Consider the following 21426-nt stretch of genomic DNA (forward strand, 5'->3'; position numbering starts at 1 on the left):
GAGGCAAGAGTGTTGATGTGGTGTTAGGGTGCACACATGCAGTACTTTTGGCCATATGAGTATATATTTCTTAATACAAACTACTCATAATGTTGTAAATATATGTAAATATAAATGTAATGGTGTCCATCCTTCCAGGGGTCCAGTGAATGAGGATGTGTTTGCAGTTCCGGCTGCAGCTGAGGGCAAATCCTTAGACTCAGACATCCAGGAAATGACTGAGCAAATACACAGACTCCTGCTGCAGGTACGAAAACTCATTCACATTAAGAAAGCTAGATGACTGAGAGAGATATTAAGGTGTAGTGTTTCACTAATTGGTCGGACAAAACTCGCATCATTGGTTTAGTTTGGTGTGTGTGTGTGTTGTAGCCCGTGCACAACTCTTTGAGTGGCTATGGAAGCCTTGGCAGTAATGAACATCTATTGAGTGTAGCATCGTCCAGTGAGAGTAATGGTAAAGGAACAAGGCAACCATGTGAAGAAGACGTTAGCCAAACCAAACCGGTGAGTGACATGATGAATTATTGTACAGTTTAATCTTGGCTGTAATAAACTCCCTGTTGTGTCTCAAGGTTCTCTAGATCTTCACTAGAACATTTATTTTTTTACCTGACCAGTCTTTTTCACTCCAAAATATCACATTTTACTAGAAAATGACATTTTTATCTCAAATTACATTATCACTATACAATGTAATTTTATTTCTTAATATCTCATCATTATAAAATGTTTGTTTGTGCCAGATCAAATGTTGTTTTAATCAGAAAATGTATAATTTTTTACTAGACAATGTAACATTTACCTCAGAATATCTCATCACAACAAAATCTGGTTTTATCAGATCATATGTCATTTTAACTAGAAAATATCCTGTTTCTACTTGCAAAAGTACATTTTTACTTTTAGAAAAAATACAAAAATGAGGGGAAAATTACATTTTCTAGTAAAAATTTGAGATTTTCTACAACCCCAATTCTGAAAAAGTTGAGACAGTATGAAAAGTGCTAATAAAAAGTAAAAGGAGTGATTTGTATATTATATTCACCCTTTGCTATATTGAAAGCACCACAACTACACATTATATTATGTTTTACCTTGTGAATTCCATAGTTTTTTATGTACATTTCAAATCAAATAATTGCAGCACATTCCAAAACAATTTCAACTGGGGCAATTTAAGACTAATAACAATTTGATGATGTGAAACAGAAGATGTTAAACAAGTGAGGCAATCATGTCATAGTACATAAGGAGCCTCCAAAAACAGCCTAGTTCTTCAAGAGCAAGGATCATTTGAGACGTGTCAATTTGCTAACAGATTCTTCTGCAAATAATTCAGCACTTTAAGAACAATGTTCCCCATTTCACCCTCTACAGTGCACAATATAGTTAAAAGATTCAAGGAATTTGGTCAAATCTTGGTGCGTAAAGAGCAAGAAGAAAACCACCTCTGAATGCGTGTGATCTCTGATCCTTCAGCTATCACTGTCTTAAAAAACATCATTCATCTGTAATGATATCATGGGCTTGGGATAACTTTAGTAAACCTTTGTTAGTCAACACCATTTGCCGCTGCAGCCACAGATGCAAGTTAAGAATTTACTATGCAAAGCAGAAGCCATACATCAACACTGTCCAGAAGCGCTGCCGACTTCTCTGGGATCGGTCTCATCGTAGATGGAAAGTCGAACATTGAAACTGTGTTTTGTGGTCCGAAGTCCGAGTCCACATTTCAAAACGTTTTTGAAAAACACAGCCGTAGTGCTATCCAGGCCAAAGAGGAAAAGGGCCATCCAAGCTGTGCATCAGGTCCAAAAGCCAGTGTATGTATGGGCCAGGGGGGTATCAGTGCCCATGGCATGGGTAAATCGCACATCTGCGAGGGCACCATTTATGCAGAAAGATATGTAAAACTTGTGGAGCAGCATATACAGCCATCCAGCTCCACCTATTCCAGGGACATCCTGGAATTTTCAGCAGGAAAACTTCAAACCACATACTGGCCAAATAAGCAGAGAGTGCTTATTTGTAATAAAAAATAAAAATATCAAAATAGCTTATTTTAAAATGTTGATAATGAAAGTGCAGATGTGGCTAAACTTCTGACTTTTTGTGTGTTTCCTCAGAGAAGCTTTCAGGAAATCTGCAAAGGGGTGCACATTCATAAGAACCAGGAGCATCAGTTGAAGAAGAGCCCAACAAGTACGTGCATCCACCTTCATCTGTCATCTGTGTCAATGTCTTGATATCCATGCCTAAAGATTGCACCTTCTACCTGTCAGAATTTCTCCAGAAAGGTCCTGTGGTTAGGCCCAAAGACTCAGCACACCTTGTAAATTTCAGAGAGTCATCTGAAGACCAGCGAGCAGCAGCTGTTCCAGATGAGCTGGCCTCTAAAGATCAGACCATCTACTCCTATCAGCAAATTAGTTGCCTGGACAGCGTTATCAGGTACAAAGATAAAAGCCATGGGACAGTGAAACCTGATTTGTAAAGGTTTCAGGAAGTCTCAAGGAGACTCATTTGGTTTGCCAAATTTATCGACTTATTGATTGTGTGGCACAAACAGTAGTTGAACAACTTAATTAAATGTGCTTGTAAGAAATGAAAAGAACTTGCTTTCATTAGTCAGCAGAAGAAACTGACTGATAATGTCTCTTAAGCTTCAGAAACATTGTCCAAAGTGCGAATCCAAAAAGCTTAAATCAGAATTTAGAGGACCCTATAAAATATTAAATTAATGGGCTCTAATTTTGTGAGAGTGCAAAGCGCATTGCAAAGCTTCACAACCGTGAACTAGGTTTTATCTGATTTTCGTGAGAGTGCTAATTATAAGTGCAAATTATCTGCCAGCACAAAACGCAATTGGGCTTGAGTGGGAGTTTGCGCAATCTGTGGGTGTATGTACGCAAACTGTGGGTGTATTGTATGTTAATGAAGTGGCGCAAAGCACAATTTTCTTGAGAAATATGTAATTGCGCTAAGCAGTACCGCAGCTCCATATACGCATATTACGCAATCTGTGTTGGGCACCAACTCTGTTGGGGGGCACCAGAAACTCCAACGGCTGTCCTTACTTGTGCATTATACGTTATTAAAGGACCCAATAGCAGGAACACAGCCATTTGTACCACGTCTCGCTAACCCCCCGGCTCGCCCCCGAAAATCTGTCTTGCAATAAAGCAGTGGGGGGTTTTCTGGAAGGTCTTTTTTTTCACCAGCCAATGACAAATAAGACTTTTGGTTATTTGTCTAAAACTTGTGTTTCCTATAAACGTCAAGCTGTTGATATCTCGGACACTGACAGAAATTCACATCATGTTCTGGGTGAATTTTTTTGCCAATTTGCGTCGCATGGTGTTTTAACATTTTCTTTGTTTTTTATGTGATGTTTTGTATTTGTAGATATACCTTGGGTTTGTCTTGACTGGTATTTGCTGAATAGAGAAAATGCAATACAATTTCTACTCTCATGTTTCACTGGAAAACCACAATAAACAAATGATTATCAGGACAGAGTAGTACAAAACAATGTCATACAGACAAAACATGGCAAATCTTTTGTGCTTTTATTTTGAATTCAGTCTAGTTAATCTATACTTTTGTTTCTATTGATGGCTTTATCGCTCTCTCTTAGGTATTTGGAGAGCTGTAACGTGCCCATCACAGTGAAGAGAAAGTGCCAATCCTCCTCAAACACAACATCCTCTAACTCAGATGACGACAAACGGAGAGGTGTTGAAAACGCCATGCAGGTGTCTGAAGGTACTGCAAAAATCCAGTTTGTCTTGCTTAACAGAATCAGATGCTGAGTCCACTTCCAAGCATAACTGTATCTACATATAAATTATTTGCATATAATTTGCGTACACAGTCAATACACCCAAGATGCTTATCCTGCCGCCAGATTCATCTGATTGGTTCATTGTTTTATAAACAACATTTTTAGGTGATCTAATCTTTTTGCATTAGTCTTGTCAAGTGAGTGGTCAAACGAGAGTCACTGATTTCAAGACTACATCAGATCTTCAAGAAGGCCAAAGTCTAAAATTGATGTTGAGTGAGCTTCTAATTTATTCTACCCCTCTCCATTCTGTCTGCCCACAGAGTCTGGTCATCTAAAGGACCAACCAGGTCTCTCATCATTAGATGTACCCAAGAAGCCCCCACGCTCTGGTATAGTGAGCCCGTCTCTTGCACCACTTCCGCTACCCAGTAAACCAGAAAGCGTGTTGTCCATTACCAGCCAGTGCAGCTACAGCAGCACCATTGTACATGTGGGAGACAAGAAAGGTAAAATTATGTATTCCTATCTGCCTTGTCTATCTGTCTGTCTGTCTTTCTATCTGTTCTTCCTTTCAAAGCCAAAACGCAGTAACTATAACACGGAAACTGAGATAAATGGCTTCAAAGTTGACGATTGTCCAGCCAAGTGTGGATTAATAAAATAGTCTCACTCTGTTTACTATGAATCTGAGCATAGTTGACCCAAACCAGTGAATCACAGGACAGATTTTGGTTGGACCTCAATTTGACAAAATATGTACTGTAGTTACTGCGTTTCGAGTGGTGTCGCAAGATCTGGGCTGAAGGGGCTATAGCCCCGAATTTCTCCTAAATACCCCTGAATGTTTTAAAGGCTAAATGGTAGGACTGCAATGCCAAGATTATTATTTATTTTGTTTTTTTTTTATTATTTGTATTTCCAAACCATGATGGCAGCACTAACAGCCATATTATTTTGTGAAAGCCATTGTTTACTCTTGTACATAGCTTTGTATTGTGTTATACACGTAGGACTAATAGGCTAAGCCCCAGATGTCTTTATTTCATATGTCTAGCGACACCCCTCTGATTGTCCTTATCTGTAATGGAGCTACATGTATTTTCTCTGTTCCTTGGTAAAACACTTCTTTTGTTTTAGTCGTATCAACAGGACACACCTCTACAAAGCAAGAATTCTCTTCCAAACTTCACTTGCAAAGTTAGTAAAATCTTACCACAACATAGGAACTAAAATTATTGCATCCACTGACAGATTGATTGATAGAGTTTGTTTAAGGGTGGAGTGAAATTAAGGTGCCAGCCAACCTGTCACAGCTACAATTCCTAGAAGTCACTCACCCTACTTGCATTTCCCCTTGGTGGCCTTCCCGACATGCATAAAATAAACTTGAGAAGGCCTCGATGCAGCTTGTAATCAAGTGCTGTTCGGGCCATCTGTGTTATGTGAGAACACGGTGCTTGTTGTTTTTGTTGTTTTAGAACATCTCGTGTTTTTCCTTGCAGAAATCATTGAAGATGTTCCCAGTGTTGAAGGAACTGAAGGTCAGGGTCTCGTCGTCCCCCTGGCTGCTGTCTCACCCCAATGTCAGGAGAGAGAGACTTATAAGAAACTGGGCCTTACGAAGCAGGTTCTGGCAGCACACACGCAGAAAGAGGAGCAGGCATTCCTCAGTTGTTTCAGAGAGCTGCGAGGCGTGCACGCTTCTAAAGCAGACTACTCGCTCTATCTGGAGAAACGGAAAGGATGTGTTGTATCTGAAGGTATGTTTTTGTTACTGCTCTGAGCTTAAGCCTAAACCTGAATTGTAAGAGGTGATCATCACTATAACAATGATCACTTCTTCGATCACTTGTTCATCCAGAGATACAGTATTTCGACCATTAAACCACACTTACACACTTGTCGGAATGGCATTGTATTAGATAACAAAATATCGACACAAGCTGCATTTCTTTTAAAGAGAAAAAGCACAAGCACAATTTTCAAGCAAAACATTCCACAATAGAAGCTTGTTTTTATGCTATTAAACAATAGTTATACAAAATTAAGACTGATTGTTAATGCTGATTGTCAAATGTTGTAAAATATCCAGTATAGTATAGTGATGAACTATACCTTTGGTTACTCTGCTAGGACACCTGTGTGAACTTGAGGAAAACATTATCCATGTACTTAAATCACCTTAAGGCCATTTGAATAAAAGTAATTGCAAAAATGGCATAATAAAAGCAAAAAAAGCATAATTTGTTTGCTTGGTTAAATGTTTTATCTAATACAATATTTATTGTGTGGAGAGTGGCATAAGTGTCTAATGATTTTGTCAGGTTAAAGGGATATTTCACCCAAAATGATAATTCAATCAGGTTAAAGGGTTATTTCGCCCAAAATGGTAATTCAGTCAGGTTAAAGGGATATTTCGCCCCAAAATGGTAATTCAGTCAGGTTAAAGGGATATTTCACCCAAAATGGTAATTCAGTCAGGTTAAAGGGATATTTCACCCAAAATGGTAATTCAGTCAGGTTAAAGGGATATTTCGCCCAAAATGGTAATTCAGTCAGGTTAAAGGGATATTTCGCCCAAAATGGTAATTCAATCAGGTTAAAGGGTTATTTCGCCCAAAATGGTCATTCAGTCTGGTTAAAGGGATATTTCGCCCCAAAATGGTAATTCAGTCAGGTTAAAGGGATGTTTCGCCCCAAAATGGTAATTCAGTCAGGTTAAAGGGATATTTCGCCCCAAAATGGTAATTCAGTCAGGTTAAAGGGTTATTTAGCCCAAAATGGTAATTCAGTCAGTTTAAGGGTTATTTCACCAAAATGGTAATTCAGTCAGGTTAAAGGGATATTTCACCCAAAATGGTAATTCAGTCAGGTTAAAGGGATATTTCACCCAAAATGGTAATTCAGTCAGGTTAAAGGGATATTTCACCCAAAATGGTAATTCAGTCAGGTTAAAGGGATATTTCACCCAAAATGGTAATTCAGTCAGGTTAAAGGGATATTTCACCCAAAATGGTAATTCAGTCAGGTTAAAGGGATATTTCACCCAAAATGGTAATTCAGTCAGGTTAAAGGGATATTTCGCCCAAAATGGTAATTCAGTCAGGTTAAAGGGATATTTCACCCAAAATGGTAATTCAGTCAGGTTAAAGGGATATTTCGCCCCAAAATGGTAATTCAGTCAGGTTAAAGGGATATTTCACCCAAAATGGTAATTCAGTCAGGTTAAAGGGATATTTCGCCCAAAATGGTAATTCAGTCTGGTTAAAGGGATATTTTGCCCCAAAATGGTAATTCAGTCTGGTTAAAGGGATATTTCACCCAAAATGGTAATTCAGTCAGGTTAAAGGGATATTTTGCCCCAAAATGGTAATTAAGTCTGGTTAAAGGGATATTTCACCCAAAATGGTAATTCAGTCAGGTTAAAAGGTTATTTCGCCCAAAATGGTAATTCAATCAGGTTAAAGGGATATTTCGCCCCAAAATGGTAATTCAGTCTGGTTAAAGGGATATTTCACCCAAAATGGTAATTCAGTCAGGTTAAAGGGATATTTCACCCAAAATGGTAATTCAGTCAGGTTAAAGGGATATTTCACCCAAAATGGTAATTCAGTCTGGTTAAAGGGATGTTTCGCCCCAAAATGGTAATTCAATCAGGTTAAAGGGATATTTCGCCCCAAAATGGTAATTCAGTCAGGTTAAAGGGATATTTCGCCCCAAAATGGTAATTCAGTCAGGTTAAAGGGATATTTCACCCAAAATGGTAATTCAGTCAGGTTAAAGGGATATTTCACCCAAAATGGTAATTCAGTCAGGTTAAAGGGATATTTCACCCAAAATGGTAATTCAGTCAGGTTAAAGGGATATTTCGCCCCAAAATGGTAATTCAGTCAGGTTAAAGGGATATTTCACCCAAAATGGTAATTCAGTCAGGTTAAAGGGTTATTTCGCCCAAAAATTGAAATTCTCTCATCATTTACTCACCATCATGCCATCCCATGTGGGTATGACTTTCTTTCTTTTGCTGAACACACAAAGTTTTTTGAAAAATATCTCCACTTTGTACATCTTCACAATACCAGAACTCAGAAGGTCCAAAAAGCACATTTAAGTTAGCGTAAAAGTAATCCATATGACTCCAGTGGTTAAATCCAACTTGAGAAGTGATATGAAGGGTGTGGGTGAGAAACAGATAAATATTTAAGTCCTGCTTTAATATAAATCACCACCTTTTACCAGCCCCTACCAGTAGGTGGCTGAATGTGAAAGTGGGGATTTACAGGAAAAAATGTCTTCAATATTGATCTGTTTCTCACCCATACTTATCATATAATTTTAGAATATATGAATTAACCCACTGGAGCCTTATGGATAACTTTTATGATGCCTTTATGTCCTTTTTGGACCTTCAAAGTTCTGGTCACTATTCACTTGTATTGTAAGGACCTACAGAGCTAAAATGTTCTTCTGAACATATTTGTGTTCAGCAGAAGAATAAAACTCATACACATCTGAGATGGCATGAGGGTGAGTTAATTTTTGGGTGAACTTTCACTTCAACATACTCTGTGAAAGATGCATGCCGTAGAATTTGGAATCTTAGAATGCAGCATAATGTTCCGGCCTGTAACGATCATTTGTAGTTTTATCCGGATCTTCCTGTGGTATGTTTTTGCGATTGTAGCCACTTTTGTTAGCTTTTTGTGGAATTCCTGTTGACTTAAAGGAATGTTCTGTGTTTGACAGCATTTGTAGCGTAATATTGATTACCACTGAATATAGTTTGAACTCCGTCCCTCTGTTGTTGTTTTTTTAAGCAAAAATTTAGGTTACAGTAACCATACAGTCCATAAATGTTAAAATACACAGTGTTTCAAAAGTATATCGTAAGCAATATATATATACATATTAACATGATTTTAGTGTGACAAATCGATTACAAGGCTAATTTGTCTATTGGCAATGAAGATGTAATATTAAAATATTGAGATATAATATTGTAATAATGTAATAATAATATTGGATAAAGTAAATACAGTAACAACACCGATAGGTTGGAAAGCAATTGTCACACTAAAATCATGTTAACACACATAATGTTCACACAAAACAGTGTGTATTTTAACATTTATTGACTGGCCCCATTCATTTGTACCCATTCATATTGTTCATTTGTACATTCATTTGCTCCCTTACCCATAACCATTCCCGCTTTCTCTTTCTCCAGCTGTGCCTGCTGCTCGCTCGTGCAAGCAGCATGGTGCTACACCGGAGGCAACCAGAACTCGCCGAGGTCGCAACAAAAAGACCAAATCTAAACGCATCAAGCCGAACGAGTCCTCCGATAGCACACCGTCTAGTTGCAGACGAACACCCAGACCTCAGGTGCAGGGCCTCAACCAGACCTCCTGGTCTCCTTCAGACACATCCCAGTCCACGTACCCCATCGCCTATCCGGCCGTGATGCCCACATACCCTCTCCAAGTGTACCCGGAGGCTGGTACCATACCACCCAGGATGGATGCTTCTATGTCGAGCTTTGGAAACAATCAGTGTAACCAGGATCCACATATACCAATGCAGCCCATCCAGACGCCATACACTGCCCCTTTGGTGACGCCCATGGTGGCCCTGTTACTGCCGAACTACATGTTCCCTCAAATAGGTAGCGCTCCAGAGCAGCCTTTCTACTCAATGCAGGGGAGTTTCCCAACCCAGCCCTCTTTTCAACCGCAGCCTGGTTTCCCCACACAGACGCAGTGCCCTCCGCAGACGACTTTTACGATACAGACCAAATTCACCCCCCAAAATCCTTTTAACCAACAACCTCCATTCAAACCCCAGCCATTTACGTTCACATGCCCAGACAAGCCCCCAAAACCACCCACCCCTGAGCCGCCGTCAAGGAGCACCACCCCTCAGTCCATGGGTGGAGGGGGCCTGCCATCCTCTCCTTTGTTCCAGTCACAGTGCAGCTCACCATTGCAGCTCAATCTCTTGCAGTTAGAAGAGACCCAGCGCTCAGCTGAGAGACAGGAGAGCACAGCGCCCTCTGTTGTGCAGCAGGGGAACAGCAGTAATGCTGTGGATAAAGCAGGGAGGGCAACTGGGCAGGCCAAAACTGACAAGGATATGCTACAGGTAAGGACTCGATCTCTCTTTCTCTTCAATATTACCATGTACCAAGATATTACCATGTTTCTTTCAAGACATTATGAGACCATGGTAATACTATCTTTTTAGACATGTTTATTAGTACATATAACTTACATTTATATTACATGTATTTTTACTCTTACATTCGTCAAATCTAATTTGCTGTTTGGTCCAATTTATGGTTCCTCTGTAAACACAAACAAACATCCTTTTACATCATGTCAGTATATGATCAAAAAGCTAAACATTACCATGTAGAGGCAACATGATATTACCATGCTTTTTGGACATGTACCATGGCTATACCATATTTTTGGACATATACAATGATAATATAATGCTATTCTTTTGATATGATTTTCTTCCTCTCACCTCAGGCTTTTATCATGACGCACTGAGTAGCAATTCTAGTGTTAGACCAACAGGTGGCAGTATTTCTTCTTTATTTAAGCAAGAGGCTCCAACTCAAACCCTTGCATCCGGTGCAGTCACACTAGGCTTTAAACATACTTAAACTTAAAATTACTTCAGGTCCATAATGAAAATGGGCAACAGGATATGAAGTCACGCTCCACAGCTTCTGTTTTTAATACATTATAAATGGAGAGTTCACACCCCAGACCACCTTTCTTATGCAGGAGCTCTAAAAGTTAACTGAGGACAGAGAGGAAAATGCATTGTTAACTGTTATAGGTCAATCAAATGACCTTTCCTGGCCCTTCCGTGTTTTTCAGGATGAAGGCTCACCTGTTGATGGTCAACATAGCGATGAGTTCTCATCATCTAGTGACCTGCTGGACACCCTCCCAGAGGACTCGCAGTCTGGCACCGGCTCCGCCACCTCAGGATCCATGGGCTCTGGCTTTAATGGCTGTCGATCTTCAGCCAGTGGTGGATCTGCTAGCAGAACCGGTCAGTACAGTATTAGAGTTTGCAACAGTAGATCTGATTTAGGGCTGGGCATTATGTTGAATATTCACTATATATTCCTGATGATTTGGCCTGTAATATAAAATTAAATAACATTTTGAATAATGTAATGATTTGAACTAACTTTTTTTGCCACTATGTTTGCTAAAGACTTTAAAAACTACTTTCACAATGAAGGTTTTTTTTTTTACATTTAAACATCAGCAGAGCAAAGTTGATAAGTCTGTTTCATTTCTGTGAATCAGTTCAAACTTTCCATTTCAATTAATTGATTCAAAGCTGCGATACTGCAGAGGTGCTCAATCATCAAAATAACGGCGATACCACAGTGTTTTTCACATGGTAGTATTGTATTCATACTGATCTCACAATGAAATCAGAAACAGTAGGTTGACTTTTCTTTTGCTAAAATTTGTCAGAATTCTAAAATCAGAATTCAAAACTGCCCCCAGTGGACAAAGCAGTAAATGTTAGGTGTATGGGCATGTGTGAACTAAATTTTTCGGGTGTAATATCCACAGAGGGGCGCCAAAAGCAAGTTGTGAAGCGAGTTGTTTTCATCTGTACAGGATTTAATACGGTGAAGAGGAATGTATGTTTTATAAACTGAACCCCCCACCCCTCGCAACACAAACACAAATCCTAAACCTAATCACATTTTTCCCCATTCTTATGGTTGATGTGAACATTAACTGAAGCCCCTGACCCGTAGCTGCGTGATTTTATGCATTGCACTGCTGCCAAACGATGCACTGATTATATAACGCATGAATATGTAGGTGTGCAGGTGTACCTAATAAAGTGTATGTAAAACATATATTTTTAGCTATATCACCCATCCCTACACAATGCTTCTTGCTAACTGTTGATCTGAAGAGACTCACAGCATGTGGAGGCTCATGCTACCCTCTGCGATCCATGCGCAACTTACCCCATTGAGAGCGAGAACCCCTAATCGTGATCACGAGGAGGTTACCCCATGTGACTCTACCCTCCCTAGCAACTGGGCCAATTTGGTTGCTTGGGAGACCTGGCTGGAGTCACTCAGCACGCCCTGAATTCGAACTTGCGACTCCAGGGGGTGGTAGTCAGCGTCAATACTTCTGATCTGAGGAACAATGTCATATTTAACATGTATCAAAAAAGTTTTTCCTACTTCCCCAAAACAATTAATGTTCTATTTGGTTATATGAAGCAGTTTGTCCAAGGTTGTGTTGAGGAGGAACTAACTAACAGAAGCAACGCTACTAACATAACTGCATTTTTCCTTTCACATGAAAATAATTCAGCTGTTTTCAGAATAGTGTAACATTTCCAGTGACAAGTGACTTTTCCAATAGGTGTAGCATGACAAAAGTGTCATTATGTTGCACAGTCGCTTTACACTTGAGCGAACTGAGGCTATAATCAAACAGGATTTTCTAAAATGTTCTCTAATGTACCGTTGGAGCATCCCATTCATTAGTGAATCTGTTCATTCATATGGTTTATGTAAATTAATTGGGAACCTGATACTATTTTAGCAATTCCGTTTGGTGTCGCTACTGCCATAGAGATGTTTCTTGAAAAACAACTGTCATCTGGAAAGCGACAGTTTCAAATAAGCTTCCTTAACACTGGCCCAATGCAGACATTGCATTATAACATGCTTATTAAAGATCCACTTCTATGACCACCCCTTTTTTCTATGTATCTTTTGCAGGAAGCAGTCACACAAGCAACAACAGCAGTAACTATTTCGGCAGTGTCGATTCTTCACAGAAATCCCATAAGACCAAAGGGCAAGGCTCCAGATCCTGCTCGGGGCCGCTGGCATTGGAGGAGAGTAAGAGACAGATCAAGTATGGACTGCAGGATCCACTGTGGCTTCTCATGTCTAATGTGGATGAAGATGTTATGATGTCATTCCAGCTGCCGTCTCGGTGAGTGGGAGAAGAGAGGAAAAAGGCGTGGAAATTTCTTTAGTGAATGTACATTTTTACATTTATATTTACATTTAGCAGATGTGTTTATCCAAAGCGACTTGCAAATGTGGAGTACAGAAATAAGAGAAGTGCTGTAATACAAAGTTGGAAATTCCTCAGAGTAGTACAAGTAGAGAGGAAGTTGAGAGACAGCGATTAAAGAAGGAATTGAGAATTTGTTTTGTTTTTTAAGAAGAAGAAAGTATTGGAAGAAGAAATAAGACAGTTATTTTGGTTTGGCAGGTCATTCCACCAGTTGAATTTAAGGTCAGAATCAATTACTTGAACGAGAATCTATTGGCAACCTGTTGCAGAGGTTTGGCTGTACATGCAGGAAGTACTGCTAGAAAAGCATTGCAGTAATCCTGTCCAGAGATAAGAGGAGAGGAGATTATCCTAATGTTATAAAGAGCAAATCTGCATGATGAAGCTGTTTTTACGATGTGATCTGATCGTTCAACACAACCCAAAGATTTTTAGCTGTCTTGGATTGTGTAATTGTCCTATTTTTTCTAGTTAAGCTTTTCTCTAAAATATTTAATCGGCTAGGTATTGCATATGTGGGGATTAAAACATACTTACAAGCCATACTGATGTCCAATATATATATTCAGGTGTGGCTGTGGCTCAGCTGGTAGAGCAGGTCGGCCACTAATCGCAGGGTTGGCTCACATGACTCCACATGCCGGATTGTCCTTGGGCAGGACACTGAACCCCAAGTTGCTCCCAATGGCAGGATAGTGCCTTGCATGGCAGCTCAAAATTTACCATATACTATATGGAAATATATGGTTATTATGATGTCTGTTTGTCCATACAATGCCAGTCAATGGGGTCAAAAACTTTCAAGCTCCAAAATGGACATAAAGACAGCATAAAAGGCAATCCAAAGAACTCATGTGGTTTAGTCCTTGTCTTCTGAAGAGATACAATCAGTTTTTGGGCGAGAAGCAGACCAAAACTCCTTTTCACTATTAATCTTGACATCTGCATTGACATTTGAAACTCGATTACACTTCCTCACGTTTGATGCATGCACACATTTTTGGACTCTAATTGCATTGTATGGACAAACAGACGTCATGTATCCTTCAAAATATCTTCATTTGTGTTCTACAGAAGAAAGAAATTCATACAAGTTTGAAATTACATAAGGGTTAGTAAATGATGAGAGAATGATAATGTTTGGGTGAACTATTCCTTTAAATCCTTATACAGTGAGCACAAATATATGGAAAAGTCATGGAAGTTCATAGGTCAAAAAGTGTGGTTAACCTGCACTTAAACAGAAACTAGCTGCTGTATTACGTATATTTATGTCTTTGTCAAAATTAAAGTGAGTTATCCACAGAAATCAAGAGTCTTAATGTAGGTCTAAAGTATGCAACTTTGGTGTGGATGTTTAAGGACGTGAATGCAAAAAAAAAAAAATTCTCCCCAGCATCTTAACAATGCCATATTAATAGAATTACAGAAGTCCAGGATCATCTAAAGGAGTCTATAGAAGACTCTTTGTTTTAAAATGTGTCCTTTAGAGGGCGCTACCCAAATTATTGAGTGATTTGAATCTAATTTATGTGTAGTTGTCCAGTGAGTGAGCATTTCTTTTCTGTTTCTGTTTCCTTTGCAGTGATATTCAGAAGGTTTTGAAGGAGGACAGTGAGAAGTTGAGGCAGATGCAGAAAAGTCAGCCGCACTTTACAGAAGAACAAAAGAACGAGCTGGTGGAGGTGCATCCCTGGTTAAGAAGAGGTGGGCTACCCAAAGCCATCGACGTCAAGGTACACACCATTATGAAGATTTAATTGGACACTTAAAGCGCTAAATGACAACTCTGCATCATTTACTCACTTGCATCCAAATCCGCATTACTTTTTTCTTCTGTGGAACAAAAAAAAGATGATGTTGAGCATGTTCATGCTGTTCTTTTTCATTTGATGAAAGTGAATGGCGACGGGTGCTGTTGACATCCAAAAAAAGCACCATATAATATCATAAAATTAGTGTATACAACTCTTGTGCTATATTCCAAGTCTTCTGAAGCCATAGAATTGTATGACTTGTTATAAATTTGTTTAATATCATTATCCCCACATGAGGGTGTGTAAATAATGACCGAATTTCACATTTTGGGGAAATTGTTACTTTTAAGGAAGTAAAATGGGTTGCAAATGCTGTTTTATGTTGAACTATTAAATTTGTTTGTTTGCAGGCATGCGTTGGCTGTGAGGAGGTTGGTGAAACACTAACGGTGGACGATCCATCAGACCTGCACATGGGAGAAACAGAAAGCAGTGATGTCACCATGCCCCCAGCCAATAGCATTGAAGAACCGACACACTCAGAAACACATGGCTGTCCTGGACCTGTCACATAACAAAACACTTATTGCACCCATGTGTGCACACCTTGCCTGACTGGACAATGCAGACATTTTTGCACAGAGTGCGTGTGCCTGACGCAGCCACAGACTTTAACGAAGTGTGTTTGTTTCTGTGTGTATATGTACAGATGTGTATATACACAAATTGGATGGATGGATGAATGAATCGATGTTTGAATGAATGTGAAAGCAAGAGTAAAATATGTTTCAATATGTTTAATCTGTCTCAATAGCCAGACTGTGCTGTTCAATGACCATAACTGTTTGTAAGGAAGGTTAAAAAGACCATCTTTTGTGCAGTTTGTGTACCACAGAAGAAAGTCAAATGGAATGAATTTTCATTTTAGGCGTGAACTATCCGGTCCTCTGCAGTGTTATCCTAAAAATGTTTCCGTTGACGTACATGCACTGTCGTCCGTGAATAAGTTATTTTTCTCTTTGCATCTCTATTTTTTCTACATGAAATGTTCTAGATGTTTTTCCACTTCTGAACAGATGTTTAAGCACTTCAAAAAAGTTATTCTGGTGTTTGATAGTTGTGTTGTGGGATAGGTATCTGATATCCTGTCAATTTACAATTCAACACTGAGAACTTATAGTTTATGAGCTGCAATATTATTTATTAAACTAGGATAATTCAAAATAAATACTTCAGATAAATAGCTTGGACCAAGAGAACTGATGCTATCAAGACAGAGGGGTAACAACCACCCTGTCAAAAGTCTCAGTCCAGTATATGATCTCTGAGACGGTTAATGCATAAACCTGTGAAGGCCTGTCCAACCACAATTACTAAAGCACAGAAGCACCTTATTATAGAAGAATGGGCGAAACAAGGTTAAATATCAATTCTTTGGTCTCCATTTAGAAAATCATTCAAATACTTAAAAGCTTACTTTTGAGAAACAGGGTATTGTTTGATAAAAACATATATAACAATGTATAGCTCACATACATTGTAAATAGGTGCTTTCATTCTGTCACTTTCGACATCTTGAATGTGTTGAAATGTTCCTTTGTACTGTCCTATTTAAATTATTTTGTTTGTTTAAAAATGTTTATTTGGAATAAAGTCTATTTTAAAAATGGCCTTGGATGAGTCTGTACATTTTAGATGTAAAATATAATTTAGTAGGTTCTCACAAATTAGAAAGTTTGTTAAGAAGTTTTATGAAAAAAGTAAATGCATTATAGAAATAAATAACACTTTTAATAAGCGTTATGAGGGCACAGTTTTACTTTTGGATTTACAGTACAAGTGCCTATTTGAGCATTTTGTTATTCTGGTAAGGACACTTAATCTTGATTCTTAAAGAGATAGTTCACCCAAATAACTCACCCTCATGCCATCCCAGATGTGTATGACTTTCTTTATTTTGCTGAACACAAATTAAGATTTTTTAGAAGAACATTTCGGCTCTGTAGGTCCATACAATGCAAGTGAAAGGTCCAAAAAGGTACATAAATGCAGCATAAAAGTAATCCATATGACAGCAGTGGTTAAATCCATATATTCAGAAGTGATATGATAGGTGTGGGTTAGAAACAGATCAATATTTAAGTCATTTTTTTACTATAAATTCTCCTCCCTGCCCAATAGGTGGCGATATGCACAAATGTGAATAGCCAAAAACCAAAGAAGGAGAATGTGAGAGTGCCGATTTATAGTAAAAATAACTTAATTTTGATCAGTTTTTCACCTTATCATATTGCTTCAGAAGATAATTATTTAACCACTGGAGTCGTATGGATTACTTTGATGCTGCCTTTATGTGCTTTTTGAGTTTAAAAAGTTGGTACTCATTCACGTGCATTGTATGGACCTACAGAGCTGAGGTATTCTTCTAAAAATCTTTGTGTTCAGCAGAAGACAAACACGTCATACACATCTAGGATGGCATGAGAGTGAGTAAATGATGAGAGAATTTTCAGTTTCAAGTTATTAGGGTTTAAAGCCCATTGAGAGCCCTGCTAAAACTAGCCATTGGAACAGAGGGGCCCTTTCTGCGCCATATGTTTAAAGTCCGACGAACTAGTTTAGTAGAACACATTCCTCTTTGGGATTATTATTTCATTTTACAACGCACGTCGGATGTACAACTTCCCTTCTTGTGATCAGACCATAAACGTGCGCCCAGATAGGGGTTTGACTTTGCGCCACCGCAGATGAAAGGCGCGGTAGTTCCTCTCCTTTCACACCTGCGCCAATTTGTGTAGGCTACAAGAAGGTGTGAATAGTTCCTCCAGGACTCCTACCAAGACTACAACCTTCAGACGCCGAAAATCCGCCCTTGATCAGACATTACAACTTGTCAACTGTCTGCGAACGCAGTATGTGGATTTCAATGAGTTATTACGTATTTCAATCGTGCTCAAATCTTGGTATGGAAAACTGGATGAGGTTAATCGATGACTCTGGCAATGTTATCCGTTTTGACCACTTGACAACTCACTGAAACGACTGATGTTGTTAAAAGAGTAAGCAAAGTCAAATTCATGAGAAAAACATATGCTATCCTAGAATTTCAAAAAGGACATTTCTAGGCCTGGAAAAGTCATGGAAATTCATAGCATCTTTAAAGATCGTTAAAATATCTATAATAAATACAGTATAATCTCAAAAATAGTTTGGCCTATTTTTAAAGATTTTATTAAGATTTTAATTGTAAATTTATCTCAGTTTTGTTAATGTCATTTTGTTAAAGATTACGCAATTAAATTTGATGGAATTTTGGTATGTGTAGATAAATCTTAAAAATAGGCTAATTTTTTTATAATTTTTTTTTTGAGTGTACCCCGAATCCCTAAAATATTTAATAGGCGATATTTATTATTATTATATATTTTTGTAAGCGCTTTTTTTTTATGTAAATGAAAACTGAGAGGTTTCAAAATAGGCCTATAGGTCTGTTCAATGGGTTTCATAGTTTTTAAATTCTTAAAAAATATTTCTAAATAAGAAAAAATTAATAATTAGAAAACACGAATTGTGAAAATTGCATGTGATCCAGATTTGTATACGGTGCATGCCACTGAAGAGACTGTCTATCTTACAGCCTCGTTTTCATTCGAAAATTAAATATGGAGCTACTCTGCATACGGTCTGTAAATTTATTTTTAAAAATCCTTATCCAGAAATCAGGAACGACTGGAAAGTAAAGTTTAAATTAATTGATCAAATGTTATGAACCCTGATGCCAGTTATTTTGAGTGAGGATATATTTGGCCATACTAAACCATCATGACATGCGCACTACTGTTTGTTCTTTTATTTGTGTAGTCCCTTATCAAAAAGAAAAATATGACCATACCAACCATAGTTTCTCTGCCTTAGTTATTATTATTAACTTAATTAACGAATGACTCAATTTATAAAATAGTTGTTACATTTATTTTAATTCTATATTTAATTTAACGCATTAAATAAATAAGGGATTCCCGTTATATGTCAGTAACTTTCTGACACTTTATTTAATGAATTGTGCTTTATCTTATTCATTTATTTTGATCTGCAGTAGACATGAGTAGCACAAGATTAAAAGGCAACAGTCATTCTGGCTACACTGATTGAGAGGTGTTAAGGTTGACACTATTGAGACCAAAAAACATTCAAAGAAGACATTCACATTATAAAACAAGTTGTTTGCTATTTTATCAAAGCAATACAGCTGCCTAAAACAGAATAACATCTGCTCATAAGGAGTCAATTCTAAGAAACGCCTCAAACTACTTTTTCTATAAACTACACTATTGTTTCATTCACATAATGTAGATCTAAAGATACACAATATATGAAACTCTTCAAAAAATGAATCAAAACCAGAGATGGGCAAAGTGATGTTTTAATGAAGGGGGGCATGGTTAATACCACAATCACACATAAAATACATAAAATGCCATTAGTTGATATCTGACATTTACAAACCCTATTATCACGTTAACAATGATCACGCACACTTTAAAATGTCAGAGATCTATATCTACAGCCACAACATTCAAATATTTACATTCAGCCTACCATCAATAATTAAGAGTGGGAAAGCGTTCCCTAGAAATATTATTTATCCTTACAGTATTGTTTTACATTATCTTAGCTTTTCCAAAATAATTATATTAAAAAAATAATAATAATGATATTATTAAAGATGTTTTGCATTGGACAGAAATGCATATTGTTGCACCTTGAAGAGCTTATCGGGGGACATCCACAGATATCATTTAGATTGCTACGGCTGTTATATGCACTGCAGCCTGCTGAACTAACTTTGAATTACAGCTATATCGAGTTGCAGCTGCCCTAGTCCTACTGTTGAACTGTATGAGTCCATAGATCTTGGATATCTACCTTAATGCATACTTTAATAGCCCTAAACTAAAATGATATAATCAAATGTTCCTTATAGTTGCAACGAAATTCTACAGAAAGGTAGGCGAGATCTTCAGGACGAGCATCCCTGGTGTATCAGTCTACCAGGGTCTCCACATGGACTTGGAGTGGAACGTGGTTGGCACGTTTAACGCTTCCTGGTTATCCGTGGCATCCACCGAGATGTGGTTGTGCTCTGTGTCCGTGTCATCCAGGTCAGAGCAAAGGTCATCGCTGGAGGTAGTGGAAGGAGACGGGGACAAGGCAGAGGAGCCGCTGCTGATCACGCTCCTGCCTTCGCTCGACCAAGTGCTACAGTCCGACATCAGGTCTGACAGTATATGCTGAAAGCGATCCTCGTCGTTCAAAGGCATGCATTCCAGGAGATGGTTAAGAAGGTCCGCGGAAATCGTCGCGTCGATTCCTGGGCAGCTGGACACGAATGTGTGCACTTCGTGCATGCACTGGATGTAGCCCGCGGCGAATCGCTCGTTCGCTTCTCGGTTCACGCTGACAGCCTCTGCGGAGGAGAAACGCATTATGACGTCACACTGCCAACAAACGTGATTCGCGACATTTAATGTTTTTAAATGTTGCAGCGATTAATTCGTTGACTGGAAAGATGGCATGGTTAATTTTTGGGCCTGTATGAAATTCGACAACACCCCTTACCCTTGGCTTTGTTTTGGAGAATACTTTCCACGCGTTTCACAGTAGTTTCCAGCACCTCGGCGTTTTCCATTTTTACCTGCGCCTGAAATGACGCAAAGTGCGATGTTAATACGATACAGTGATCACAGGTGTTTTAAGAAGTGATGAAAAAAAACTTACATCCGAGTCGGTTAGCAGTAGCCTCAGTTCCTGTAAACTTTCATTAATGCGCGCTCGTCTCTTTTTCTCCACCAATGGTTTCCTTGTCTAAAGACATAAGTAGAGAAAAGCGTGTAAGTCGGTCGAAAGTGTTCATAAGCCATTCCTTTTGTGATAGAAATACATTTTCCATACCTTTCTGTCTTTTATTCCGTAATACTCGTCCTCGTGTGTGCTGCTGCGGGAGGCAGGGGCCATATTGCTGCAGTAGCTAGAGACCGCTGTGAGGACACAGTGCCGTTAAGACTACTGAATGGGGGGCAGATGGTCGGCGAGTTCAGTTTGAGACAAAAGTCTGTGCTAACAAGCACTACATATATTGTGCAAAGTGGGCAATTGAAGGGGGACATTTATGAGGTCTGATTTACATGTGAATGGACTCACTCGCAACCAATCAACAACCTTGCCTTTGTCTTTCCCCTGTAAACCAACCCTCCCTATGAACCTGTAGATGGACCAGAAAAATATTTTATGAATAAAAGTGCAACTAGAGAACAAGATAGATAGATAATTGTAAGATAGATAGATAGATAGATAGATAGATAGATAGATAGATAGACAGACAGAAAAGTGTAAGAGAAATAGATAGATAGATAATTGTAAGAGAGAGAGATAGATAGATAGACAGAAAAGTGTAAGAGAAATAGATAGATAGATAGATAGATAGATAGATAGATAGATAGATAGATAGATAGATAGATAGATAGATAGATAGATAGATAGATAGATAGATAGATAGAAAAGTGTAAGAGAAATAGATAGATAGATAGATAGATAGACAGACAGAAAAGTGTAAGAGAAATAGATAGATAGATAGATAGATAGATAGATAGATAGATAGATAGATAGATAGATAGATAGATAGACAGAAAAGTGTAAGAGAAATAGATAGATAGATAGATAGATAGATAGATAGATAGATAGATAGATAGATAGATAGATAGACAGACAGAAAAGTGTAAGAGAA

The 21426-nt window shown here is 38.3% G+C and overlaps 2 protein-coding genes across 2 annotated transcripts in view; one reads left to right on the forward strand and one right to left on the reverse strand.

The window, feature by feature from the left end:
• Positions 1-16294, forward strand: part of per2 (period circadian clock 2) — a 36339-nt gene extending 20045 nt beyond the window's left edge. The window contains 13 exon segments of the mRNA XM_052128729.1: positions 139-247; positions 373-507; positions 2130-2205; positions 2286-2454; positions 3641-3768; positions 4111-4296; positions 4928-4987; positions 5293-5550; positions 9018-9931; positions 10681-10858; positions 12579-12798; positions 14471-14621; positions 15053-16294. Coding sequence (XP_051984689.1) covers positions 139-247; positions 373-507; positions 2130-2205; positions 2286-2454; positions 3641-3768; positions 4111-4296; positions 4928-4987; positions 5293-5550; positions 9018-9931; positions 10681-10858; positions 12579-12798; positions 14471-14621; positions 15053-15217 — 2749 coding nt within the window. The 3' untranslated portion in view covers positions 15218-16294.
• A 2785-nt stretch (positions 16295-19079) lies between these two features.
• hes6 (hes family bHLH transcription factor 6) lies at positions 19080-20893 on the reverse strand. The gene is made up of 4 exons (XM_052129295.1): positions 20595-20893; positions 20421-20507; positions 20262-20343; positions 19080-20109 (listed from the first exon to the last, which is right to left on the reverse strand). The coding sequence occupies exons 1-4, from the start codon at positions 20655-20657 to the stop codon at positions 19691-19693; spliced, it is 651 nt and encodes a 216-aa protein (XP_051985255.1). The 5' UTR covers positions 20658-20893; the 3' UTR covers positions 19080-19690.
• Positions 20894-21426: the final 533 nt, after the last annotated feature.

The sequence above is a fragment of the Xyrauchen texanus genome, chromosome 6 (assembly GCF_025860055.1).
Source record: "Xyrauchen texanus isolate HMW12.3.18 chromosome 6, RBS_HiC_50CHRs, whole genome shotgun sequence".
Lineage (NCBI taxonomy): Eukaryota > Metazoa > Chordata > Actinopteri > Cypriniformes > Catostomidae > Xyrauchen > Xyrauchen texanus.

Bases quoted from the DNA above. Each gene is read 5' to 3' on its own strand.
- hes6 (XM_052129295.1), bottom strand. From the start codon at position 20,657: ATGGCCCCTGCCTCCCGCAGCAGCACACACGAGGACGAGTATTACGGA. The intron at 20,508-20,594 runs GTATGGAAAATG...TTATGTCTTTAG, and splicing joins ACGGAATAAAAGACAGAAAG to ACAAGGAAACCATTGGTGGA. The intron at 20,344-20,420 runs GTAAGTTTTTTT...GCGTCATTTCAG, and splicing joins TACTGCTAACCGACTCGGAT to GCGCAGGTAAAAATGGAAAA.